Source organism: Camarhynchus parvulus, chromosome 13 (assembly GCF_901933205.1).
Source record: "Camarhynchus parvulus chromosome 13, STF_HiC, whole genome shotgun sequence".
In the NCBI taxonomy this organism is placed as follows: domain Eukaryota; kingdom Metazoa; phylum Chordata; class Aves; order Passeriformes; family Thraupidae; genus Camarhynchus; species Camarhynchus parvulus.
In genome coordinates, this window is record NC_044583.1 from 7,445,275 (window position 1) to 7,472,475 (window position 27,201).

General features: G+C 46.8%; 1 protein-coding gene across 4 annotated transcripts; it reads left to right on the top strand.

Moving 5' to 3' along the window:
• The first annotated feature begins 508 nt into the window (after positions 1-508).
• KIF3A (kinesin family member 3A) lies at positions 509-22,911 on the top strand. Of its 4 annotated transcripts, XM_030957359.1 has the most exons (20): positions 509-588; positions 1,858-2,140; positions 2,794-2,938; positions 3,187-3,271; positions 3,739-3,844; positions 4,594-4,733; positions 5,400-5,597; positions 5,969-6,143; positions 7,143-7,232; positions 8,854-8,925; positions 10,770-10,778; positions 12,345-12,501; positions 13,320-13,500; positions 13,783-13,893; positions 14,653-14,778; positions 15,419-15,472; positions 15,618-15,686; positions 15,894-16,018; positions 16,539-16,618; positions 22,379-22,911. In XM_030957359.1, the coding sequence occupies exons 1-19, from the start codon at positions 583-585 to the stop codon at positions 16,585-16,587; spliced, it is 2,181 nt and encodes a 726-aa protein (XP_030813219.1). In that variant the 5' UTR covers positions 509-582; the 3' UTR covers positions 16,588-16,618; positions 22,379-22,911. The 4 variants fall into 4 exon arrangements, with proteins under 4 accessions (XP_030813219.1, XP_030813218.1, XP_030813220.1 ...); XM_030957358.1 differs by lacking the exon at positions 22,379-22,911 and having other exon boundaries at positions 16,539-19,620; XM_030957360.1 differs by lacking the exons at positions 8,854-8,925; positions 22,379-22,911 and having other exon boundaries at positions 16,539-19,620.
• Positions 22,912-27,201: the final 4,290 nt, after the last annotated feature.

The following is a 27,201-nucleotide window of genomic DNA, read 5'->3' on the forward strand; positions in this document are numbered from 1 at the left end:
GTGAGCCCTGTCACCCCACACTCACAGCCCCCGCTGTCCCCTGCTGCCCCGAGCCCTGTCACCCCTCACAGCCCCCGCTGTCCCCGCTGCGAGCCCTGTCACCCCTCACAGCCCCCCGCTGTCCCTGCTGTGAGCCCTGTCACCCCTCACAGCCCCCCGCTGTCCCTGCTGTGAGCCCTGTCACCCCTCACAGCCCCCCGCTGTCCCTGCTGTGAGCCCTGTCACCCCTCACAGCCCCCGCTGTCCCTGCTGTGAGCCCTGTCACCCCTCACAGCCCCCCGCTGTCCCTGCTGTGAGCCCTGTCACCCCTCACAGCCCCCCGCTGTCCCCGGGCCGTGTCCAGCTCGCCCCGCCCGCCCGCCGTTCCCATGCCGACGGGACGCCCCGCCCCCCGCCGCCGCTCCGCCGCCGCCATTGGTTGGGCTCCCCCCGGCCCCGCCTCCCCCCCCGCCCGCCGTTGGCCGCGCGGCCGCCGCAGCGCGCGGGGGCCGGCCGCGGGGCGGGGCGCGCAGGCGCGGTGCTGTTATTGTTCCGCGGTGCCGCCGCCTGGCCCGGGCTGCTGCGGCCGCCATCGCTATCGCCATGCCGGTGAGACGCGGGGGGACGCGGGGTGCGGCCCCCGGGGCCGTCCGGGCACTGCACGCCGCTGCCCGCCACGCCCGGGGTTCGCAGAGCCCGTCGGCTCCGTGCCCATGTGCGCGCGGGAGGCGCAGGGCGGGCGGTGCCTGTCAGGCCGAGCGGGCCGGGGGTGATGCGGGGCGGTGGCTGCACCTTGGCAGCGGGGAGTGGCGGTCCGGCCGCTCCGGAGGGTCCCGTCCCATATCCCGGGGACTCGTGGAGACACCCGCATCCCGCTCCCGGTTTTGGCTGGCGGCTTGTGTGCCGTTCCTCCCCCGCCCAAGTGGGGCTGAGCCGCTCTCTGCGTTCAGCAGGACGCAAAAGCCGCTGCTGAGGCCTGAGAGGAATCGGGGCAGGTGGCAGCTGCAGGGAGAGGCGCTTGGAAAGGGTTTGTTTTGGCTTGACAGCCAGGATAGCTGCTCTAGGAGCAGTTAAACGCTTGAGCTGCAGCACCTGTAGCCCACGGGAGTGTCTCTTAACTAGATTCATCAGCCGTGCTTCAAAATTTGTTTTGGTAACTATATGAAAGAAAATGAATGTGAGGTTTTATAATACAACATTCAGGTATTCTAAAGGATTCAACTTAAGCGTGTGCACTGAGGGTTGTAATTAAAATGAATTCCCTTCAGCCAGCACTCCCTGGTATCTGGTTGTGTGCTCTGTGGGGTTTGTGAGTGTATAGTCAATGTTAGTGAAAAAGAATGTCATGACTGCACTGAATTCCAGCAAAATTCTTGCAGATTGCGTGGTGAAATTGTTTCTTGAAAAAATTCTTAGATAATGTTGAATGTGAAATGTGCAAGGTTTACTCATTCAGTTTCCATGTTGGCCAACTGAAGAAGATCCCATTGCCTGAATAATCCTCTCAGCTTTAATTATAAACCAGTGCTGGTTTTAAGTCCCCAAGTTCATGATCCTCTGGAGATGTAGCTGCCCAAGCTGATTCAAGAGTATTTGTGCTTAAACACACAGTAGTTATATCGTGGGAAATAGCAGGGCTAGATTGGCTATTAGGAAGAAGCTCTTCCCTGTGAGGGTGGCTGTGGCACAGGTTGTCTAGAGCAGCTGTGCTTGTCTTGTCCCTGGCAGTGTTCAAGGCCAGGCTGGAGCAACCTGCTGCAGTGGAAGGTTCTGCCCATGGCAGGGGGTGGAACTGGGTTTCTTGCACCCCAGACCTCTCTGTGATTCTGTGTTAACACTAGTGTTACAGGCTGTGTATTTTTGTTTAAATGATTACAGATTAACAAGCCTGAGAAGCCGGACAGGCCGGAGAGCTGTGACAATGTCAAGGTGGTTGTGCGCTGCCGGCCTCTCAATGACCGGGAGAAGGCCACGGGCTACAAAATGGCAGTGAACGTGGATGAGATGAGGGGAACCATCACTGTCCATAAAACAGACTCATCCAATGAGCCTCCTAAGACGTTCACATTTGACACAGTGTTTGGACCAGACAGTAAACAGCTGGATGTCTATAATTTAACAGCGAGACCAATTATAGATTCTGTCCTAGAGGGATACAATGGTAAGTCCCTTGTTGTAAGGGAATGATCCCATCCTGTCTCTTATTCTTTGCCTTGTTAAAATTCCTGCTGATGTTGTGTAAGGGATTTTCACCTTCTGAGGGCTGTAGCCCCAGATAATGTCTGTTGTGGCCTCTAACTTAAAATAGCCTGAAGGCACTGGCGGTTCTGAGTGCTCCGTGGTTGTACCCACTGCTGTCATTAAGAGTGGTAGATGGGTGATGAAGGAGACTCCTCTGAGGTCATTTAGCCGCATGTTGTTATCCTTTATCTTCTCTTTGCAAAAGATATGCACTTAGGTCATTATCAGAATTCTCAGTGGCTCCTCACTGTACAATTTCAGTACCCAGTGGAACTGAAGTGTACTAGCATTCCATGCTTTAGTCACTCTGCACTTCTAAAACCAGCTGACATTTTATTAGACATCTTGCAGGCTGGATTGGCTGAATTAAGCAGCAGATAGGTTGTGTTTGCCCAGCATTTCTGTTACTCCAGCCTTGTATTTCAGTAGCTACTGGAGTGGGTGGAAAATTTTAACTACATGAAAATAGAGGTGTTTTGTGCTATCAGGCTAAGAAGGGGTGAAGTAAAACTGCAGTTAGAGTTTACAGAAGACTCAACTTCTTAATGTTTCATCTTTTATCTTAACCTTCAGGTACTATTTTTGCATATGGGCAGACTGGAACAGGCAAAACCTTCACCATGGAAGGGGTCCGAGCAGTTCCTGAGCTCAGAGGCATCATTCCCAATTCCTTTGCTCATATATTTGGTCACATTGCCAAGGCAGAGGGGGATACAAGGTAAATGCCTTCCCTTGACTGCTTCTGTTTTTGTTTTTTAACATGAGTCCATGGGTAGCAGGAGCCTGACCTTGACAATGACAACAGAAATGGTGCTTCTGCCAGGATGAAAGGCTCCCACGTGGGCAGTTCTTGAGGGGCAGCAGGACTGTGTTGGTATTTCAGTGTTTTCTCTGCGCTCTGTGACTGTGTTTGTGGGACTTCAGCAAATGTTTTGCTAAGTGAACTACCCAGCTGTTCATCTGCAGGTTTTTAGTTCGTGTGTCTTACCTGGAAATTTACAACGAGGAAGTGCGGGACCTGCTGGGAAAGGACCAGACACAGAGGTTAGAGGTGAGCCTCCTCTTCTGAATGTGGTGTTTGTTTTGAATCAGAACAATATTCTGTTTTAAAGTTCAGAGAAGCACTTGCAGGGAAGTGGGAGGTTGGGCTCCTCAGCAGTCCTCTTTCCTTTGCAATGCAATAGCTGGGTGTCACTGCTGGCTTCTTTAAATATCTTCCACTTGGTCAGTTGCACAAATTGGCTGTTCCACCTGAGGCAGTTTCATACCTGCAGTTCTACCCCGAATGCCCCTCAGCAGTCCTGAGAATTGGAGACTGGGATTTAAAAATCATGTCTTTACAGAGGAAAACTGTAGCATATTGTCATGCATGAGTCTTTATTCCTTATCTGCTCTAAGTGGAGTGTTTTATGTGCGAGCCAGAAAACGGAGGAGTAAAGCACTATACTGTTACAGTATCACTAGAATTGCTGTGGGGGATCTCCTAGGGATGCTCAGTCTGAACTGTTTCTCTCTTAGGTGAAAGAGAGGCCTGATGTGGGAGTTTATATCAAAGACCTTTCAGCTTATGTTGTAAACAATGCAGATGATATGGACAGAATCATGACTCTGGGCCACAAGAACCGTACGTAGCCTTGCTGTGGGCAGGTTTATAGCTCAGACAGAGTAAAGGTCTGATTGCCAGACCACAGTAGGAGATCCTAGTCCTTTTGCTGGGAAAAGTGTTTGGCTGACCAGAACAAAAAGGGTATCTCCTCCCAAGCCCCTTTTGTGCAGGCAAAGAAGGCTGTGCTTCCCACATTGGCCAGTGCCAGTGGGGATCAGCAAAGGGAGGATGCAATGAGGGCAGTCAGTGTTGTCAGAACTGCTTGTGTGTCTCTTGGTCCTTTTTCCACTTCAGTTCTGATCAGGATGAACATCAGCCCTGTGCTGCAAGTGGGAGGTAATTTATGTTCTGGAAGACTTCTTAGTTAATCTCAGATTATTTAATGACTTAAAGTCCTGATTCCAGTTCCCCTTGGCATGGATTGCTGTGTTCTTATTTCCCAAAATACAACTGTTTTCAGGGATCTGCTATGAACCCCTTAAGCTATTGATCTTTAAACCGATGAGGACAGTTGCTGGTCTTGGGAGTCTGTGGTTGGCTTAGAGCTGTAGCAGGCTGCAGGACCTTCTGCTAGTCCAGGCTGGAAGTGTACTGCAACTTCAGTGCCCAAGAACAGACTTTGCTGCTGAGTCTGAGCATCCCTCTGCCATCTTCTGAAATACAGGGTTGGGCAAAGAGGTGGGAATGAGTCTCCTCTGAGAGCAGGAAGAGTTAGAAGAAGATGTGATTAACTCTGAAGACATCACTGCTTTTTTCTCTGTTGAAAGGTTCTGTTGGTGCCACAAACATGAACGAGCACAGCTCTCGCTCGCACGCCATCTTCACGATCACCATCGAGTGCAGTGAGAAGGGTGTGGATGGCAACATGCACGTGCGCATGGGCAAGCTGCACCTCGTTGACCTTGCTGTGAGTAGGACCAGCCAGCTCTTTGGCAAGACACTTGATTTGGGTTGTTGAGGTTTTTCTAGAGGGTTGTGACCATGTTGTTCATCACTTACAGGTTCCTTCCCTCAGTGTCATACTATGAACTAATGTAATTATGCTGGTAAACATGGCTTTAGCCCAAGATTTACACTGAGGTACCTTTCCTTGGGGAAGATGCAGAAAAAGTGAGACTAACGGCATTCAACTTATTTAAATGCATTTTAACTTATTTACATGATGTGTATATAGGATGCTCTATGAAACTCTTTAAAATAATTGCAGTGTTGCTGTTTGCTCTTTCTCTGCTGATAGAAGGGGCTGTAGATGGCAATTGGCAGCTCCAGCTGGGGTGCCTTTTAACTGCTGACTGACTTCTCATAATGTTTTTGTTCATGGGGAGGAGAATCTCCATTTTCCCAGCTGCATTGCTTTAAGCAATCCAGAATTTGCTGGCACTGAAAGCTTCTATTAAAGACTTGTTTGCCTTGTCTCTTTAACAATGTCTGTGATACTTAGCCAGGTTCTCTAATAATGGATGAAGTGGTTAGTGACATGGCTGCTAGCAAGATTTCACATGTAGCTGATCCTGTTTCGAGGGAGATGTATTAGAGGATCTGTTTTAACTCCTGCTTCATGTTCCCTTTGCAGGGTTCTGAAAGACAGACAAAAACTGGAGCCACAGGGCAGAGACTGAAGGAAGCCACTAAGATCAACCTCTCCCTCTCCACACTGGGCAATGTTATCTCTGCCCTGGTGGACGGCAAGAGCACCCACGTGCCCTACCGTAACTCCAAACTCACCCGGCTGCTGCAGGACTCCCTGGGAGGCAACTCCAAAACCATGATGGTGAGCTAAGAGAGATGCCCTTTCCAGTTCCAGCTGTTAGGCTGCATTTTTGCAGGGATATCATAGTGACTTGAACAGCCTGGCATTTACCTCACTAATCCTAAGCTGTTTGCAGCTTAGAGAACCTTCTGTGTGCATCTCTTTCTATCTTTTCTCTTTGCCTCTCTATAGATGAGGTTCTAAACACAGCATACATGTGTACATACATGCATGAGATCAAACAGAACCTGTGCTTGGGTAGTCAAAAGTGGCTTCAGTGTAGAAGCAGCAGGAAAGCTTGGGTGAGAGTAGCAGTGTGAGACTGTCAGAGCTGGGGTTGGGTTCCTGCAGTGCCTTGTGCTGGGTCTGACACTGTCATCCACATGTTGCAGTGTGCAAACATTGGACCAGCAGACTACAACTATGATGAGACCATCAGCACTCTCAGGTATGCAAACAGAGCCAAGAACATAAAGAACAAGGCCAGGATTAATGAGGATCCCAAGGATGCTATGCTCCGCCAGTTCCAAAAAGAAATTGAAGAGCTTAAGAAAAAACTGGAAGAAGGTGAGACTCTCCTTCCCCCTTGTGTTCCTCTCTGCACTATGCTTGTTCTGTTTGAATGGGAGCATTCTTTGCTACTTGAGTATGTATCACATGAGGTTAGCTGCTGGTGCAGGTCGCTGTTCTGGTTTTGTTTGCCCTGCTGGATGCCAGGGGAGGTGTCTAAGGCTGCTCGTGGGGGTCCAGCTTTCCCGCTAGGTGGCACTTGGCACTAGGATGAGTGGTGGCCTCTGGGCTGGGATCACTGTGCCCGGGTTTTCCTGGGTTTCCCTAGCAAGCACAGCTGACATGGTACAGGGAATTAAACTGAACTGTAACAACAGATCACACTTCTCTGACTGGGGAGGAGGGATGCATTTATCAAGAGGAAAATTGAACCAAATTTGTGGAGCTGGAGCTGGGTTTCTAAACACTGTAGAGCAACAAGAAGCCTCTTTAAGACATGTAACTTCATAGCCTTATGTCTCTTATTAGTCCATCAATATGGAGTGACCCTGCTAGAGGGATGCTGCTAAACAGTGACCAGATGTCACAACATCTCTCTCCAGAGGTACTCACAGAACAGCTGTAGCAGTAACTCCAGCATGACATGCTGTTTGTTGTCTGCCCCATTCAGGAGAAGCAGGAAGTGGTCAGTAATGCTTCTTTCTTTTTCTTTCCTCTGAGATGGAAGTGTAAGGTGGAAGAGAAGGTATGGTAGAATCCTGCTAGGAAAACTTCATAGCTTCAGCTGTGCAAAGATGCTCTGTTTTCCATAAAAAGTAGCCTCTTGAGCTTTAATACATACACACTGACATCGCAGCATTCAGTTGCTTATCTTGATTGTCCTTAAGTTTCCTGAGCCATGGCAAGCTGTCTGCTTGTGCAACAGTTAAGGACTTCTGCAGGTACTCATAAGCTGATGTCATGCGCTACTGTGTTTGGATAAATGCTGCTGTCAGAATAACAAGCTGATATGAAGTGAAGGAAAGCTTTTGATAAAAGCACACTCTTTTCTTCTAGGGGAAGAGATCTCTGGTTCTGAAACCAGCGATTCTGAAGAGGAGGATGACGATGGGGAGATTGGAGAGGAGAAGCGGAAGAAGCGACGGGGTAAGGCAGCAGAGATTCCTGTCAGTGCCAGCAGTCTGCTCTTACCCACAAGCTGCTCTAGGAAGTGTAGCCAGAGCCAGGCAGGGACAAGAGCAGTTGTGAGATGCCCTATGCCGCTGCAATTATCATGCCTCTCCCAGAAACAAAGGCCTTTGGTGCCGTGTGTGCAGAGGGACAGCTCCAGAGCTGTGTAGTACCTGCTTCCACTCGGGTAGCTGTTGTGTAGTACCTGCTTCCACTCGGGTAGCTCTGCTTGTCCTGACATTATCTCTGTGGTGGCTCCCTGGGTGCCGCAAGGTGGCTGCGTATGGCTTGTGGTGGTGTGGAACTTCCCCTGCTTACAGAGGTGGGAGGAAGAAGACACCAAAGATCATTTGTAGGCTGGTGTGGTTTTTATAGCCATGGGTATGATTGGAGGGGAATTCTGGCTGTGGTTTAGGCAAAGGATTCATCTGTCTTACAGATCTTCAGTAATTGACTCTACTGGTGTCCTATTTTATGTTGATAGAGGGAAAACTTGACCTTTGGGTGTCTTTGTGCTGACTGAAAAGCTTAATGGAGCTGCACATGCTTTTTTTGGGAGCAGTCTGAAAATCCCATGGTAGAGTTTCCTTTGTCCCACATCAGTGTTAAACTGCTGTGTATAATCTAAACTCCAGGGAATGTTGCTGAACCTGGAACTGCAGGTCACTGTGTACCATGGGATGCTGTGGCTTCTTAGGAGCTTGCTCTTCTCCTAGAACCCTGCTGGTGATTCCTCATGGATAGTAGAGAAATCAAGCCCAGTGCTACATCCCAACTTCCAGCTTCTCTACTAAACTTATTTTGACATTCAATCTGCCTTCCTGTCCTGAAGCACCCACATCTGTTGAAAAAAACTCCTATTAAAGCATTCCTGCTTTTGGGTGTACTCTCTTCATTTTGGTATGTCCAAGTAGTCATAAATTACTTTTGCCATGCCTTTGGTGATAGCTGTAACAAGTTCATTTTTCACCTTTTGGTTATTTCTAGAAGTGGAAAACTTGACCACTGTCTCCAAATGTCCTGCCCAAATCTCCTCCCAAGAGGAGACCACCTTGAAAGTGCTGCTTGGAAGGAGTAGAGGGTGAATAACTGACTTATTCAACTCCCAGACAAGTTACTCTAGTTAAGTTCCCTAAGGGAGCTGCTTCACAGGAGTACACACTGGCTGTCCCTGTGTAAGCGGATTCTGCCTTCCAGAGTGAGAAGTGCACATTGCCATGTGTGTAAGACTGGAAAGGATTCATGGTCACTGAATCCTCTGCTATGGCAGATATCCACAGCCTTCTCCACTATGATCTGGTGTTCTCTGCTGTTGTTGCTTGAAAAGGAAGCTGCCTTGGCATGTTGTTTTAAGCTGTAGTCTGATTAAGATGGGTTTAACTGAAATGTCTTTCTGAGCATGCAGTGTTGTGCTGGGAAATGGTGGCTTTGCAAGCTGAGTCTGGGAGGGATCCTAGCAAGTGCTTCCTAATGGGAACTTGTGCTTTTTTGAACTAGGTTGCTGGCTCTTCTGGGTTTCTTTCCTTTAGAACTAACTTCCCATCTGCATGTTTCTTCCTCTCTGGGTTTTTCTGTGGGACGCATTTCTGTTTTCCAGGCAGTAGCAGCAGCAGTAGTTCAGACTCCACATGCTCTGTCATAGAGAAACCTCTGGATAAGTCCTTCACTAGTGAGTGGGAGCTCTTAAGTCCTTTAAGCTTTGGCCTTTCCATAATCTGCACACTCCATTTTGCAATGTTGCACTCTTCCCTGCTTTGTCTGTTGGAAAGATAAACCTCAAGCTTTAACTCTGCTAAAGCATGCCTTTCCTTTGCTGCTTCCATGCTTGAAACAGTTACTCAATGTGCACATTGTTAGTCAGATGTGAGAGAGAATGGGAAACAATGTAGTAGGCTGCTTGAGCAAGATTTAAAGGTAATTGAGAAATAGTAGGTTAAGAAAATCCAGTTTGCAGCATGCGTTAAATGCACCTTTTAAAATACAGGGGAAAAAATCCGAGCTAAATTTTTTATGGGAATTGCTACAATATGAATTCATTAAAAGGACTGCTAGATAGGTATTCTGTATTATATTGGACTCTGCCTTCTCAAAATTAGTATTGGAGAACAGTCAGTCAGCACGAGGCTTATACTAGCAAAGAAAATGTGGCAATGCTTGGTTGATTTGCTTTATTTTTGCAGATACTTTAAAAAATATCCTTGGTGGTTGGGGTTTAAGTGCCCCATAATACTAAGTTCTTGATCTCTGTGGGACTTAGTTCAGAGGACCAGGAGATGCAGGTTTTGGTCTAGTAGCAAGAAAAGTCTGGGCTGCTCCTGGGCAGAGAGGTCACTGTGACTGTAAAACCTATAGTCAGTGAGAATTGAGGAAACAAATCACATCTTGGGACTTGGCTTGTGGGGACTTGACCTGGTGTTGTTTTTATGCTGGACAGAAGCACACCACTCTTCTCCCTGTGTGGAGAGACCCTGGAAAGTATTGCTGTGTAGTTCACTCCCTTTTACACTGTTAGTGGAAAGCTTTAGCTCGGAGATGGGTGGTAGCAGGGTTAGAGGGAACACAACCCAGGGGAGATCCTATGACTGTGGCCTGGGAATTGCTTCAATCCTGCTCCTTTAAAGCTTGCTTGGAACCTGTTTTATTTGGATGAGGACAGTTAATAGCAAACTGCTGATGTGTCAGCAGGTGGATGAGTCCATCTCCTGCAGCTTTGGAGACAGCTCTGCAGGGGAAGTTGTGCTGGGCTTTTGGCAGTGAGGATAAGTGTAGCTTTCTGTGGTTTGGGATATTAACTGTCCTCTAGTGTGACCCTTCTGCATGTGGTGTCTTTCATTATCCCTTTCCTATCCTGCCTTTTTTGTTGCACTTGCTTGAATAACCAAAAGTGGCTCTATACCTCTATGGAAGCACCAGTTACTGCAAATTAACCTACTAATCCCCTGTGTAATTACATGGAGAAATCTTGTGTTGAGACTCCCTGTGTGCAACTGTCTTGTATCTTGCAAAGAATTGGCTTGGAAATCTTGGTTAAAACTTAGAACATGTATTCTGGATGCTAATATTTTACAGGTAATATAACAGAATTGGCTCTCTTGAGTGTGGGGAGCATTAAGTTTGTTAATTGAAGGAGAAATCAACCCCCTTTAACTGTTTCTTAGGTCATGATCCTTGCAGCTGGCTCCTAATGTTGTGTTTAGATCCAGCATTGCATTGAATGGGCAGAAGAATACAAGAGTGAGCTGAAGAATATCCTGGATTTGCAAAGCACTCTGAAGCACAGACACAGTCTCTGCTTTAGCATAACATGATGCATTAGTGTTTGCTCTAATAGAGGGGTTTTTAGTTATGATTCTCATATTTTCTACCTTAGAAACATGAATATGAAATTTGTTGTTTGTTCTGGTGCTGATGATCTTTGTCCAAAATGATCAAAGCAATAACATTTTCTCTCCTCCTCTTTTTATGTGTTTGCTGCCTCTCTGCGATTTGCTTTCTACTTCCTCTTAATGCAAGATCAAGCAGGTTGGTGTAATTGATTTTCACCTCCTTACATTTGCAAAGCTTGTAAAATGATCTTACAACTTGCTTCACTTCACCTTTTTCCCCTAAACTGAGAATACATAGGTCTGTGTCCTAATAATAAGAAGCCTTTACCTGGCTTATCTCTTATGCTGAGCTCTGTATAGCACTTTCAGAAAGCTTCTTACTCAAAGACTAATTAGTGAGAGATTTTTGCACCACAAGCCCAGAAAGAAGTGCTTATTATCTGATTCTGAAGTGTAGCAGATGGCAGTGAAGATGTTTGCTGTAGTGGCGAAGTCCTTGCCTTGCAACAAAATTAATTAAAGCTCTTGTGCACACGAGGAACTATATATGCAGATGTGAAAATATGTTCATGCATGTTTACATATGCAGGACACTTTGCTGGAGTGCTTATGTGTATAATGTGTATGTGATTATAAACAAAATACATGTATATAAATGAAGCTGAGTATTTTGAAGACTGGAGGAGGAGAAGCCTTTTACTGAACAGCTTCCTTGACTGTGTTCTGTGTGCATTTTGTGACTATGGAAAACAGTCAGGTGGCAGTCAGTGGCTCCTGTTAGTTTCAAGTACAGCTGGATTCTACAGGGTAGGGTTTTTTCATGTCTGGAAAGCAAAACAAGAAAATTATTAATTCACTTGTGAATAAATAGATATTTAGGTGTTGTGGATTTGAGGAAATGCATTCTTATTCCACATAACCCCCCCCAGGATTTCTATGTTCACCTGCCTTAAGCAGTCCTAGGATTGCAATGAAAGTTGGCTCAAGACTTGCAGAGTGGCTTTCAGGAGCAGCAGCCTCACACTTTGTTTCAAATTTGGGGTGTTTGGGACCAATTCTTTAGGCCAGTAGGTTCAGTGAGTTGCTCTGGCCACTCCCTTTGTAGCCCTACACAACATGGATGGTGTGCTGCTGTGGCAGTGCTGTTGTAAAGACACGACTGATTAAGCCAGAGCCAACCTTGGTACTTCCAAATTTGTGGGTAGTCACTGTTGCATAGACCAAATATCCTCAAGAAGTTTCTTTAGTTGCCTGGTTTTCATAGGGCTGTTCTGAATTTCTCTATTTCCATAGTAGTGTTTTCTTAAAAATAGCTACGTGCTCACTTTGGAATGGGGAAGCCTGTAAGGAGGGCAGTGAATGAGGGGAACAGTAGAGATGCTAGTCTGAAATTTGAGTATGTAACTCTTGGTAGCTGAGCTCTTGTAGCTGTGGGACCTCTGGCCTGATCTGCATCAGGATTTCCAGATTGGGCTTCTCTTCAAGCAGTGTTCCTTCTCCAGGTGTTCTTTGTATGTTTTATATTTTGGGGACATTAGGTTCCAGTGATAGTTACACAGCATTGCTGCTCAGTAGGAGCTGGTGACAACTGGCCAATGTTAAAATGGGATTTGAAGGGCTGAGCTTTGCCCATTTTGAAGCTGATACCTAATGAAATTTTTGTTAATTGCAAGTATTGAATCTGAACTTGGAAAAAATGCTGTGATACAGAGGTTGTTTTACTTTTCAGTGAACCAGCTTGTTTTCCCCATATCTTTCAAAGGCAAAAAGAAAGTTTCCCCTGATAAGATGGTAGAGATGCAAGCAAAGATTGAAGAGGAGAGAAAAGCTCTTGAAACTAAGCTTGATATGGAAGAAGAAGAAAGAAATAAAGCCAGAGCTGAACTGGAGAAGAGAGAAAAAGACTTGCTCAAAGCTCAGTGAGTACCATGCTCTGAGCAGTTTGTGTGGTTGTGGGGGTTATTCCTTCCTTAATCATACAAATATCTGGAGATGCATGGTAGGGTGCCTTCAGACTTTGCAGAAAGTGAACACCTTGCTATTGTCAAGGTGAAAGAGGAGCTTATTCTGTTTTGAGAGCATAGAGTATATGGGAAAAACAAACTTCGATCCTTTTGTCACTTCTTTTCTTAACTTTACTTAGTTGTGCAAGATAGCCTAGAAACATAAATTAATCTCCCAAGAGCTGTGAGGAGCAGCAGTACTGCTCTGTAACAGGCCAGGTGTCCTGCAGCACAGTCACAAGCATGTCATTTTGGGCTAGGGGTGCTCTGTTCTGAAGCCAGAAAGCTGCTAAGGTCACACTACCCTGTGCAAACAGACTGCTCCAGCAGCAGCCAGCATTCCTGCTTTGCACTTCAGCAGCTGCCTTGATCTCTGTTAACTCCCCTCTATTTCAGCAGCTGCCTCTGGGCATTGCTGTGCTGGCAGGGCCCTTTTGGGCAGAGGGTGCCTTGAGTAGCCTGGGGATGTCACTTGGGTGCTTGCAGCCCCTCACAGAGGTCACTTGCAGTGGGAGGCACTTCTCTGCTGACTTGGTTTTGCTTGAAAGTGGTGGGAGCTGGAGCTTGGGGAATGTTCTGCTTTCATTTGCTCTGCCTCATCCTCAGTTAAACCCTCAGCAGCAGGACAAGTTTTTCCAGCCCTGTTGGTGCTGTCTGGGCTATAAAACCAAGCTCGACCTGATGCCTGCCAAGCATGGTAGAACAGGAAGTCTCACCTCTACCTGTCTGTCTAGGCAAGAGCACCAGTCCCTGTTGGAGAAACTCTCTGCATTAGAGAAAAAGGTGATTGTGGGAGGAGTGGACTTGCTGGCAAAAGCAGAGGAACAAGAGAAGCTTTTAGAAGAATCAAACATGGAACTGGAGGAACGAAGGAAGAGAGCAGAGCAGCTTCGCAAGGAGCTCGAGGAGAAGGAGGTGGGGTTATCTGCTGTGGCTGTCTGACAGCAGCAATGGCAGGGCACGCCAGGATGTGTTACCCAGGTGGGCTCTGCTCTGGAAGCACTGCAGGAGCCACCCCTCCACAGGCCACTTATTGGCTGTGCAGCTCCTGCAGGTCTGAGCGAGCCTGGCTCAGCCAGGGCTCTGTGCTCTTGGCAAATGCTTTGTTTGTTCAAGTAGTTTTTCCTCTTGTTCTTACTGTTGCAGAGAGTTTCTGTGATTGTTAATGTGTGTGTCTGTGCTAAATGTTGTCCACAGCAAGAACGTTTGGACATTGAGGAGAAGTACACCAACCTCCAGGAGGAAGCACAGGGGAAAACCAAAAAACTGAAGAAAGTGTGGACCATGCTTATGGCTGCCAAGTCAGAGGTCAGTATCTAAAGTCCTCAGCCAGTGATCCTGGGAAGCACTAGAGCTGGGAGGGGTAAGCCATCAGCTTTGTAATGCTGGAAAATATGCTGTATATTTAGAAATGTCTTTCTGTACTGTTCATTTTGCTCACATAATTCAAAAATACTAAGTCTGGAGTTAGAGCTTTAGAACAGCATGTTGTAGAGCTTTTCCCCAGGCCAGGCTGAGAAGGGTTATGTGTGACACCCTAAGATACCAAGAACTTCAAGGAAAACCGCTGATTATTTCTGAAACAAAATGCAAGTTGCTTTTTGGCAGCCCCATGTCCTGCTTTGCTCAGCCCAAAGGTTTCTCTGCTCTGAGCTGCCTGTCCTTTAGGACTGATGCCCTAGTTACCTCACCCTCAGTCACTGGATCAGTGTATCTTTGGCTGGTAGCTGGAGCTCCTGTTTCATAAAAAATGCATTTGGTTTTTGGGATCAGAGATTTTCCTTGAAACCTTGTCAGTGATGCAACTTGTCTCATGCTCTTCATCTAGTCTTAGCTGAATCAGCTTGGATTGGCAGAAGGCCAGTTTTGGGTTTATGAAACTGAGAACTTAATGTTGTGTTCAGCCATCTGAGCTGAAATCTTTCAGACGATTTATTGTTCAGAGATATTCTGGTACTAATAACCAGAATTTGCTTTTGTTTTCCAAAAACCTTCTACAGACAAAAGATGCTGTTACCATGTCTTAAGATAAGTCTGATGCCTCTCAAATGCCTGGCTTATTTTCAGATGGCAGATCTACAGCAAGAGCATCAGAGAGAGATTGAAGGGTTGCTGGAAAACATTCGGCAGCTGAGCAGGGAGCTTCGGCTTCAGATTCTCATCATAGACAACTTCATTCCTCAGGACTACCAGGTGAGGGCAAAGCACCTGAGCCTGGGGCAGGAGTTGTGCTGTGCTCATTTCAGTTCTCTTGCAGCATATTTTCCTAAAGGCTTATAAAAATAAGAAAACCACATTGACCACATAGTCAACTGGTATATTCACTGTGTGCCCATGCAGTGGGTCTGTTCAAAGTCTTTTTTTTTCCTCTAGCTTGAAGTTGTACCTACTAATGTCTGATATGAACACAAAGAGTGGATTTTTAAATCTTTGACATTCTTTGTGACTCCAGTATACAGAAAATTCACAATGAGCTTACATATTATGCACACTATTTAATGGGAAAAGGGAAATTTTTACAGTTTTCATTTTTTTCCATATTACAGTGTTTGCTTACTGCTGTGTTGATGGTGTTGGCATAATGGAAATCCCATGCTTTAGGGGGCTCTCCAGTACATACAGTTTGGGAGTGCTATTTTTCTCTTCTGCGGTCTTCAGAGTATAAATGGGGTTTTTTTTTGCTCAGGATGTAGCTGTCCTGATAGGAACAACTTGTAAGGAATCAAGACTGTTCTCAAGCAGCTTGTCCAGGCCTTAGGATGTATGTTCTGGAAAGTGTCCCTGGAGGGTAGATTATGCAAGTCTAACACTTACTGTCCTGACTTCTTTGTAGGAAATGATTGAGAACTACGTTCACTGGAATGAAGACATAGGAGAGTGGCAGCTGGTAAGAATGGTTGCCTGGCTTGTGTACAAGCTGATATTAGTGTGAGCTTCTGAGGGGTTTAACTGAGCCCAGGAAGAAACTGGTGAAGCTGTAGTCAGTTTCACTGTGCACAGTTTTACTAACAAAGATTTTTTTCTGCTTACAGAAATGTGTTGCATATACAGGAAACAACATGAGGAAACAGACACCTGTCCTGGATAAAAAAGAGAAAGATGTGAGTGACTGTTGAATTAATGTATTGAACTGTACAGGCCCAAGTCCTGCCTGAGATTGCTGCTCTGTATTTAGAGCCAAACTGTCCAATCTCAATTTTCTTTTCTTTTGAAGATACGAGTCTTTCAGTATCATGAAAGCACCATTGATGAGTGCATAAAATTATTCTGATGACTTTGTCTTATGAGATTTTCTGGTGTTTTTCTAGCCCTTTGAAGTGGACCTTTCCCATGTTTACTTAGCCTACACTGAAGAAAGCTTGAGGCAATCTCTGATGAAGCTGGAGAGGCCGAGGACTTCAAAAGGAAGATCCAGGCCCAAGACAGGGAGAAGGTGAAGAACTGTGGGGTATTTATATGCAATGAGGGATTTACCCAAGGGAAGGCTGAAGTCTGTATATGCAAACTTACCACAAGTCTTCAAACATTTGCTTAATGAGAAGGCAAAGGACAAAATTTTTGCATGGTATAGTTCAATGTTGCCAGGTGTGACAGAACCAAGTTAACTGCACTAAATCTTGTCCAGAAAGACTTGTCATGGGATTTTCTGGTGTTCTTTTGCTGCATTCTCCTCTTCCAGCTCCTTGCTTTATTTGCTGCATTTGGTGGCCCAGTTTAACCCAGTCTGGCACAGTGCAAGTGCAAACACTGGTACCAGTGGAGAGGAGAGGGCTGTTGGGGGAGATTTCAGCATATGCTTTCTTGTGCTTTTTGTTTGGTTGGTTTTGCTTATGGAGAAGTCATGTCATGTCATGTAGTTTTGACTTTAAATGTGGCTGGTCCCTGTCTTTCTAGACAGCATAATGATGTGTGTGTGGTGTTGTTTTTCCCTTTCCTTTCTGCTCTCCAAACAGAAAACGCTCGGCCAAGCCAGGAGCTGTCATTGATTCCCTGCTGCAGTAGTGTCACCTGGTCAGAATTCCTGTTAAAATCAGTGAGTTTATAAGGTTTGGCCAGAATATGGAATTCAAGAGATGGCACAGTTTGACATGGCTATAATTTTTTTATTTAAAAAAATGTATTTTTCCTTAGTTGCCTGTATATTGTATGTTATATTAACATAATATTAAACTGGTATGTATGATTGATGGTTGTGAAATTCCATGTATTAAATGTGTTGTGCAGGGAAACTTGTTGGTAATTCTTGTAGAAATGTATAGAAAATAGGGTTCTAGGTGTGTGTTTAAGTGCTAGATGTGTTAGTTCAAAACAGTTAATGAAATCCTGAAATTAAGGCTGGTAAATCTGACTTATGCCCTGCTTTGCACATAACTGGCAGCTTTCACTGTTGTCCTCTGTTGCACTGATCTGTGTTTGAATGTAGTTGCTGCAAACCTTTAAGAGCATCAAATCCTTTTATTTAATATTCCTCACCGTGGCTGTTAACACACTGTGTTATGTGTTGAATACACAGTCCTTTTCCCTTTTTGCTGTCTTGCTGTACAGAGAAAGTAGCTGGGTAGGAAAAACATGAACCACAAAAGTCTTGAGATTTCTGAAAAGGGACCATGGGTGTCTAATAGTTCTTTTATTTTTATCAGTTTGTTTGTGATCTGCTGGCACTGTGGAGAATGAGACCTTGGATCTTAAGGCAGAAGAGAGCTTTTTTCCTTCTTTTATGGCTGTGTTACTTTGGCAGCTTTTTATGCTTCAGGGCTGGTATTTTTGTGTGAGTAGTTTTGTAATCTGAACAGCTGAGATGATTTAAGGAGGATGCTGTAATAACACCAGGACTTGGTGTCAGCCATGGGGCTGTGGCTCTATTTCCTCATCCCTGGCTACAAGGCACTGGGCCACTGCCCTACAGTGAAGATAAATTTGACTCTCCTTTAGTAAAACAGAAGAAATTGTCAAATTTTGCCAGAACAATATCCCCTGACCTAGCTGGTGCTGTGTTCCTGTGTATAATGTGTGACTCTCTGGTTGTGCTCTGAGAGGAAAAAAGTTTTGGTCTCTGATAATAACCATTTATTTATGATGGCTGCTCTTTTTATTTGGTATTTATGCTGCTAATAGACACATATCACTTTAATATGTTGCTTTTGTGTCACAGAGAAAATGCTTCTCCTTCAGACTGTGTGTGTTTTATAACTCCTCACAGCTGTGGGTGTCTCAGCAGCTCCTGTGCAGGGTGGAGGGATGAGCTGTGACCTCATCTTAGTGTTTCCTGGAGGATTAAAAGCTGTGATTGCTCACAGGGGAAGTGGAGTCCTTCAGTGTGACAGAAAACAAGGCAGCTCCTCAGGTGTTTTGAGTCCTTGCTAGTAGCCACATCTGCTTTTACCAGAATGTTCCTGTGAAGTGCTTAAAGACATTAAATTCCCTTCCTTTCTGTCATGATGGTTATCTGGAGGTACCTTGGGGTCTGTGACAGGATCTGTAATAGTTAAAACTGGTCTTGTAAGGACATATTTTGCTCTGAAGGATATATTCAGTGCTATTCTAAACAAGTTGTAAGCTTTTTCCTGGTGTTTTAATGGGTTTTTTTTCAGGATCATGACCTGGAAGAACATGCTGCCCTCTCTATTGGAGGGAGTGTCACCTGAATTCATACAACATACAGATACAAACACTAGCATTTGTTTTTTCTAGCCTAGCATTTAGAGGTAAATACTCAGAAACTTTCTTGATTGAAGCTGTAGTTGGTTTTGCTTGTGAAGAGCTGACCTTATCTTAAATGTGCTTGAATAGCATTGGATTATCTCTTATTCCATACATACTTCTCATCAAAATATCCAGACAAAAAATGGCTTAAATGCTGCTTAAAGTCTTCCAGTTCTGAGTCCAAGCAGATAGATGCATAGCTGTGGCCTGTACTAGTTCTCAGAACCAGAGATAACTTCTCTTTCCTTTTTATGTTCTCTCTTGTGCTAACATTTACTGAATGAGCTGGTTTTGCAGGAGTTAACCAGAACTGTGCTTTCAGAAAGACCATTGAAAATCCTTTTACCTGACAGGTATCAGTTGCTCCAAGATACTGCTGTGAACCATGGTACTCCATTTAAAATATTGAAATATTTAAAATACTTCAGATGTAAAGGCATGTGATTTACAATTAACCTAACAGTCCTGCTGCTGAAAACCTTAGTACTCTGCATGTTTAAGTGAGCCTTGGAGCAGGGGTAAACCATAAGTAATTACTTGCACACCTTTAATTGGCAGATGGGAGAAACTGGTTGTCTCCTCTTGCAGAGGCTTGGAGGACAAATTATTTGCTCTGTAAGAGGATTTTAAATAAAGTGGAACACTCTCGTGGTCATGTGCCCTGTCAGTTGGGCTCACCTGTTAAGTGGTGGATTTTGTTGAAGTTCTGGGAAATTTCTTGTAAAACCAGGGAGTTTGGCTTGTGGATTTACCACATGGGCCCTCTCTATAGCCCTGCCCATTTGTGAATGTCTCATGGGCCCATAATGTCCTTTAATAAGGAAAGGATTTGATTTATATGGACTTTAAAGAGCTTAATACAGCCTTTCTTGTTGTGGGTCAGTATGTGCTCTATGGTATTTATCAAAACTCATCCTACATGACATACACTATGTGTGCTCATCTTTGCATTTGCTAACAGAAGAGTCTCCTCATTCCAGAACATTGACCTTAACAATGAGATTTTTGCTTAATGTTGTGCAAATGAATTATTTAATATTTAACTTGTTCCTAATCCTTTAAGAGGAGAGGAAATGGTCCTTAGTGCCTTTTACTGACTACACTGTCTGCACATGTCCAGCTTCCACCTTTCTCCACAGTTCTGCTTAGCCAGGCCTGCATAGAGGGAAAAACTGCTACTCTGTATAATTTGTCTTTCTGTTTATTGTTTTTTTAACTCTGTTTATTTCTGACTATTTCTTGTTTTATTAAAGCTAATTCATTATACTGTATATATCAATATTGTGTCCCTGGAGCATGTTCATACCATGAAATAAAATTCTTAATTCCTAATTCCACCTGTGTGCATGTTTTCCAAATAACATTATACATAGCATATCTTTTTAACTCAGTTGTGTGAGGAAGGCTGGGTGAGGTGCCTCTGTAGCTCTGAGCTGCCCAGCGTGCTGGAGGATGTTTGGTGTGTGTTGGAGCCTTGTTGCCAAGCCCCAGGGCAATGGGCACCTTGTGGAAGAGGAGCACAGGGCAGATGGTGGGAATTCACCTGCAGTGGTTGGGAGTGTTCAGCTCTGTTTGCTGCAGGAGCTGTGCTGCCTGGCACTGGCTGTGCCCCCAGCCTGCTCAGCCCCAGGGTCCCCATGGTCTGCAGCTCCCCAGAGTGCTGTGCCTCAGCCAGGGCATGAACCAAACCCTGCACAGTGCCAGCCCCTCACTCCTGGGCCACAAAGGGCTCTGCTTATGTAGAGAGATCAAATAGGCTGTGAGTGAAGTGAGGAGGGAACGTCAGCCCTGGCTGCTCCCTTTGCAGCTCCAGCATGTCCTTTGGAGTTCCCAGCTTTCAGGAGCATGCCCCATTTGTGGCCTGGCTTCTCCCCTCTTGGGCTTTTCTTTCGGTTTAGATCTGTGTTCCTCATGTTAGCATGAGCTTAATGCCATAGCAGGACAGATTGTTTGGCAATTCCTGGTCACACTGTGTCACAGACACATTTTATGAAAAATCCTTTCCTTAGGATTTTTTTTCCTGAGAAGCTGAGAGGCCTCAGGAACAAAATGTAAACAATGGTTATCTGCTGCTGTGGAATGCAACAGGTGCATCTGTGATTGGTCTCATGTGGTTGTTTCTAATTAATGGCCAATCACAGTCAGCTGGCTCAGACTGTCTGAGACACAAGCTTTTGTTATCATTTCTTCCTTTTCTATTCTTAGCTAGCCTTCTGATGAAATCCTTTCTTCTATTCTTTTAGTATAGTTTTAATAATATATATTTATCATAAAATAATAAATCAAGCCTTCTGAAACATGGAGTCAGATCCTCATCTCTTCCCTTGTCCTGGGACCCCTGTGAACACCACCACAACACTACCCTTGTTCCATAAATTTGGAATTCTCTTAACTGTTGCCTTGTGTAACATCCTATACAATGCCAGCACATTTAATCCAAAAATACATTTATTTAAAGAATTATTATACATAATCTTTGAAAAATGAGGTCATAGTTTAAAAAGCCAAAGTGTTTTTTCACTTCTGACTCTTAAATTCTTCTTGGAGGACGTGGTGTAATTCCTTGAGGAAATTCTTCAGTGAGGTGGTGCTGCCTGGTGCCACAGGACATGGCTTCTGGAATGGGAAAAGGGCTGTTAAGCTTGCTGGGGTGGGATTGGATTCTGCAGCTTGGCTTGGGCTGCTAAGGGTGGTGGGAGAGTAAAACAAAAACAGTGACCAAGGGAGAAGCTTGAGGGCTGTGGGCAGTGCAAGAACTGTGCCTCACCTTGTGCCTTGCTTTGGTCTCTGGGACCAGGCTGAGCAAGTTGTAGTAAATGCCCTCGAGGTGCCTGTGGCAGCTCTTGGTCTCCTGAGCAATTGTGGCAGCTTTGCAGAAGATCTCTGTATTGTTACCTCTCTGGGAAGACACATGGCTTTTTAAAAACTCCTTTGCATAGTTATTGCTCTTATTAGCAGCAGATTAAAACACTACAAATAATAAAGTTCTATCCTAAAGGATAGGTGGAAATTGTGGTTTGAGGTGCCAAAGCCTCCCTGAAGCTTCCCAGCTCCATCTGTGCACAGCTGGCACTGGTCCCATCCCTCCCCTGGTGAGGAGGAGTCAAGCCCTGGCAGAAGCTGTGGCAGCGTGGCACACAGGGAGCACCCTGCTGCAGTGTGCATGTGGGACCCTGTGGAGCTGGTTTGAGCAGGCAGGGAGGCTGCAGGAATAACAAAAGCACCTGAGAAGAGTTGGCCTTCATTAGGGGCTTTGAGAAGCCCTATATCAGAGACACGTGGAAGATGACCAGTGCAGGTGGCAATAAAAAACTGATTTGACTTTCTTCCCTGGGGGCTGTTCCCAGTGCTGCCTGCTCTATCTCAGCTTTCACAGTGTTCAAACAAGTGACCAGTCTGTCCCTGTGAGTGTGGGGCTGTGCAGCATCTCAGGCATCTCCTCTCATGAGGTGAGGGCATGGGCTTTCTGTGAAAACAGGAACTCAGGGGCTGGGGAGCGTGGCTTAGGCAGCAGTTTTCAGAGCAGAAAGAGGCCTTATTATCTGCTATTAAATCTTGTGCTAGCTGCAGAGGCTTCCCCAGATAAGGGGCTAAAGAGGGATACCCAGCTCTCAGGATGCTGTGCAATAGGTATGTGTGGGTGTCTGAACTGGTGACAGCTCTCCAAGGCAAAGGGAGGTGTTCCTCTCTCTGAAAAGCTGAAACCTCTGTCTGCTGCCCAAGCACAGGTGCCCATCCCTGCCCTTCCTCTGGGCTCTCCCTGTCCCCAGGGTGGCCAGAAGCCACCAATGCTGCTTTGACTGGAGGTGGAGATGGGTGTGGGAAGGTGAGGGCAGCTGTGCAGGGCACTGGGAGTGGTGAGAACCAGCTGGGCAGCCCAGTGTTTGTGCTGGGGGCTCACAGTGGGCTCCTGCTCCTCCAGAGCACCACACCAGGACAGGCAGGATCCCAGGCTCCCCACCTGCCTCCCACCCCCCTGGGCTCTGCTCTGGCCCCCAGCACCCTCCCAGCACCCATCAGGGCTACATGGTTGGGGTTTTTTCTTACCTTATGATCTGCAAAAATATTTATCACATTCATCTTGTCACAGGAAACCTTGATGAAGACACAAAGGAGAGGAGCAGTCAGGCTCCAGACAGCACAAATCCATCCTGATGTGCACACACAGACCCACATCCATCCCCCCCAGGCCCCAGGACCATTGTGACCCCTGTGCTCATCACCTTCCTCTGGCTCAGCATCACTCCCTCCAAGCCTGGTGAAACAATCTGTTCCTCCCATCAGTGGGTAAAGCACCAACCAGCCCTACCTCCTGCTCCTGCTGGACCTTCTCCAGCAGCTTCATGGTCTCCTTCAGTGTCCTGGCCCATAGTGTGTGTGACCGTGGAGTAACCACGTCACCCAGGCAGGCTGACAGCACCAGGAGGGTGAGCAGCACCTGCACCAAGATACTCATGGCCTGCTTGGGCTGGAGCCCTTCAGCTCCTACTCTCTGGATTCTTTGGTGACCTGTAACTGTGTGCACTTTTCTGGAGGAAGCACCTCAATTTATTACTGTCAAATTGCTGAACCAGAAGGAAAAACTTATTTTTCCCTTATAGGCACTTTCCAAAGTTGCTCCCGATTAGGAGAGCAACAGGTCTTTTTTGTGCAAGTCAAAATTTTCTTCTGATCTTGCATTATGAAATTTCCACTGTAAGATGAGTGTGGCAGGAGTCAGGTCACATATAAACCTGGTTTGGGGATTCTCCATTTCTCCATATCTCAAGGCTTTCTCTACACGGTGAATTGGAAGTGGTTAAACTGGGTAGCCCACTGCTCTGACACTCTTCAATAGCAACACTTTTTATTTTCCTTTGAGTATCCTGCAAGTTCTTCTCTGGTGTTTCATTTGAATATCTCCAGATCACGTAAGCATCCTTCAGCTGCGCTCTGATTTCTGTCCCTGGGTTTCTCAACCTGGGGAGGAACAGAAAGAATGGCAGAGCCGTGTGGGGACAAACCTGGGCAGAGCAGGCCATCAGCCTGGGGGGTTTGTGGAGAGCTGGGGGCCCCCCTGACCAAAGAGGGTCCCCAAACCAGTGTGGGATCCTGCAGGGCTGTGTGCGGGGAGGTGCTGTGGTAATCAGGGTCCTGCTGGGAAACTGAGGGTTTGTGGCCCTGTTCCAGAGTTTCAGGGAGCTGGAGCTCCCCTGTCCATCCATCCTGCCCTGTCCATCCTGCCCTGCCTGGGGAGCAGCAGCCTGAGCTTTCAGACCATGGGCTCTGCCAGCCCCACCAGCCGCTGCTGCCACAGGAAATGGCACTGAGAAACGCTGAGCTGGGAAACTTTGGAGTTTTGTAATAACTAATAGGGATTTTTCTAACTCAAACAGCAACTTGCCACCAGATAACAACTTGTGAGCACTTGATGAATCTGGGAGTAGCCAGACCGAGAGTAATTTTGTTTGTCTGGTGCTCATCCGAGATGCCCCGGATGAAGTTAGGTGAAGTCACTGACACAGAAAGACCTTTGCAAGGGATTTGCCAGTGGAGAGCTGTGCTGTGCTATGGAGAGCAGACAAGGGAGCTTGCTCTGGCTGTGTGACTGCACCCATGGCCTCCAGGGATGGTGGGTCCCCACCAGCATGCACAGAGCTGTCCCACTGGGCTGGGATGAGTGGTGGTGGTGGTAGGATCCCTGCCTAAAAGTGATGCTGGAGAAGGTGATGCAGGCAGGAGCCCCATCCTGCAGACACAGGGATTCCCCAGTGCTCATGGTGGAAAGCTCTAAATCAGTGAAGAGAAAATGCTCAAATCACAGAAAAAGTTAACCTTTGCTCAGGCTGAATCATGGTGGAAAACTGCATTGCTGTGTGATGAGAAAGTCACCAGGTTTGTTGGGTTTGCATGGCAAGGTTTTGATAGTGGGGAGCTACAGGGCTGGGTTCTGTGAGAAGCTGCTGGGAGGTGTCCCAAGGCCTGATGGAGCCAACTCCAGCTGCTCCAAGAGGGACCTGCTCTGGACAGGGCCCAGCCCATTGGCAACAATGGCAGTGCCCTGGGGGAAATCCCTGCACAGCTGCAGCTGGAAGAGAAAGGAGAGAAAATCAGGAGTGAAGTTAAGCCTGGGAGGAGGGGAGGGGTGGGACTAAGGTGTTTTAAGATTTAATTTTTATGTCTTATTATCCTATTCTGATTTAATTCACAATAAATTGAATAATTAAATCATTAAACTAATTTTCCCCAAGTTGAATCTATCGCGCCTGTGACAGTAATTGCTGATTGTGTTTTCCTTGTCCTTACTCTGACTCACAAGCCTTTTGTTATGTTCTCTCCCCACTGCCCAGCTGAGGGTGACAGGGGTGCTGTGATGGGACCCTGACATCCCTCCAGGGTCAATAATCCAACACAACAGCAGATGACAAATTCCCATGTCCTTTCCCAAGGGTGGGATGGAGCTGATGGCAGTGATGGCCCCATTGCTCTCTGAAGGGGCAGCTGCAGCCCCCGCGGGGTCCCCACTGTTTCTGGAGCCCTGGCTGTGCCTTCATCCCAGCCACCATCCATGGATGAACCTGCCCTGTGTCCCCACCAAAGAAAGGTGCTTGATTCAGAAATGTGTCCCCAGTTTTTCTCCTCTTGGAGCTCCTTGTGCTCTGTGGAGCCTTTCCCATCCCACAAGGATCCTGCCCAGGCTCTCCAGCACCAATCTGCCTGTGGCTGCTGAGCCTGGGCTCTGCCAGAAGTCACAGCCACCAGCCCAGATCTCCCTTTGTCCCAGCCAGGAATATTCCAGGACAGCCACTGAGACAGAGCCTTGGGGTTTGCCCAGCTGTCACCTCCTGCCTGTGGAACTGGCAGCTGGTGGCAGCAGGGATCATGGAATCCCAGAATCCCAGAACAGGTTGGAAGGGACCCACAGGGGTCACTGAGTCCAGCTCCTGACCGGTACAGCACCATCCCAAAAGTCACACCATGTGCCTGAGGTATTGTCCATGCTCTGCTCTCATGCATTTCTGCTGCTGCCGTGCCTGGTGCTGACAGTGCTGGGGTTTATCCAGGGCAAATCCCAAGGCTGCAGCTGAGCCCCTGTTGCAGGCACTTGGAGCATGAATAACAATTTCCAGCAGTTATTCTGTGGATTTGTTTCCTCCACGTGTGCAGCTGGCACCAAGCAGGTTCTGGTCTGTAAGCCAGCCCCATCCCTTCCCTCTCCCATCAGACAAGGCTTCCCCTGCCTGCAGCTCCCCTTGGGCTCCTGCTGGCTCCCCCACAGCCCCCAGACCTCAGCCTGCACCCCAGAACCCCCCTCCACCCTGGCCCCGTGCACAAGGCCCTCTTCCCAAACAAAGGCTCTCATCCTTCCTGCTCCAGCCCTTCCTCTCACCAATTTCCTTAGCCACAAGCCAGGTGGGTTCTTTGGTGCCTTTTCCTTCCTCAAGGCCTTGCTCTCCATGGCAGAGTGGGTAAATTACTGTACACTGCCCCAAAAATGCCAGCATTCCTGACCAAGAGGCACCCCCAGTGCTCCTCACTAACTGCTGAGGGTAAGAGGGAAATGACAGCATAAACTATGGACACCAAGAACTCTTCACTCAGTTGTTTATTGCTTAAGCCCAGGGACACTTCAATAAAATCAGTGCATAGTTGTCATTAACAAAATAATAAAATGAAGACATTCAAATACATGGGAACTTGAATATATTAACCCTCATAATACCAATATTTTAAATAGAAGAACAATAAATTACAAATCAGCACATGTTCATTCGTTGCTGTGCAAAGGCAGACAGTAAGAGTTCCCTGAAATGAGGTAGCAGTATTTTAAATATGATTGTATTCCACAGAACTACCATGTAATTTCAAAAAAAACCCCTTGAATACTGACTTTTCGTTTTTATTTTAGGTCCCCAGCAAAGAAAAGCTTTCAACAGCCAGGACTTTTTGTAGGTTACACACTATAAAAATAAGTTATTTAAATAACATATAAAAATAAATTAACAAATTTCAAAGTATGATGTCAGTGAGCACCCATTAGATTCAAAGTTATCCTACAGACTCTCCTGTCTTCAGTATTAATAACTTAAATGCCGCCTACAATAGAAGAGACACACTGAAATTGCAGTAACAGGTGCAGCCCCTCTGACCCGTTTCCCCCCCAGGTTTTGCTCTCGGCTGCTGCACTTCCCCAGCCCCGCTCCCAGAATCGGCCTCCCCCCAGCTGCACTCAGTCACACACCAGTGAAAAATTCACCATTTCAGACGAGATTTTGATCTCTTTAGGAAGAGAAGATGATTGTGAAGAAACGTCCCGTCGCTAAGCGGAACAGGAAGCCGATAATCGGGTTTTGGTTTTGGCAGGTGCTGCGGGAGCAGATGGATGAGTTAAGAGCTCCGGCAGCTGCCCCGGGATGCTCAGCCCGGCCCTGCCCGGGGATCCGTCCCGGAGCGCGGCTCGATCCCGGCCGGAGCAGCTCAGGGCAGCCTTGTGCCAATGGCACCTCGCCTCTAAGGCTGAGTAAATGGAGCACACGGCACTGCACGGGCAATGTGGGAGATGCCAGGTGCCCGGCATTCCAGCCAGGAGGAGCCCTCTGGGCCTCACCTGCCGGGAGAGCGGGCTGGGATCGGGAGGGACGGAGCAGGGCTGGGGGAGTGCACGAATCCAGGAGCAGACAGAAACAACACAAAACAACACAAAACCTCTCGTCAGAGCCCATGTGAGAGCTGCCTTCAGTGAGATCCCGGTGTCGGGGCTGGCAGCGCGGCCCTCACAGCGCGGCCCAGCCCCGGCGCCGGAACAGCCCCTGCGTGAAGTTCCCCAGCGCGGGCAAGAAGTGGCGCAGGTAAATCTCATTGTCATCGCTCAGGACGCAGCTCTGGGGAAGGAAAAGTGTCAATACATCAGAGCTGGCAGCTCTAATGGCTGCA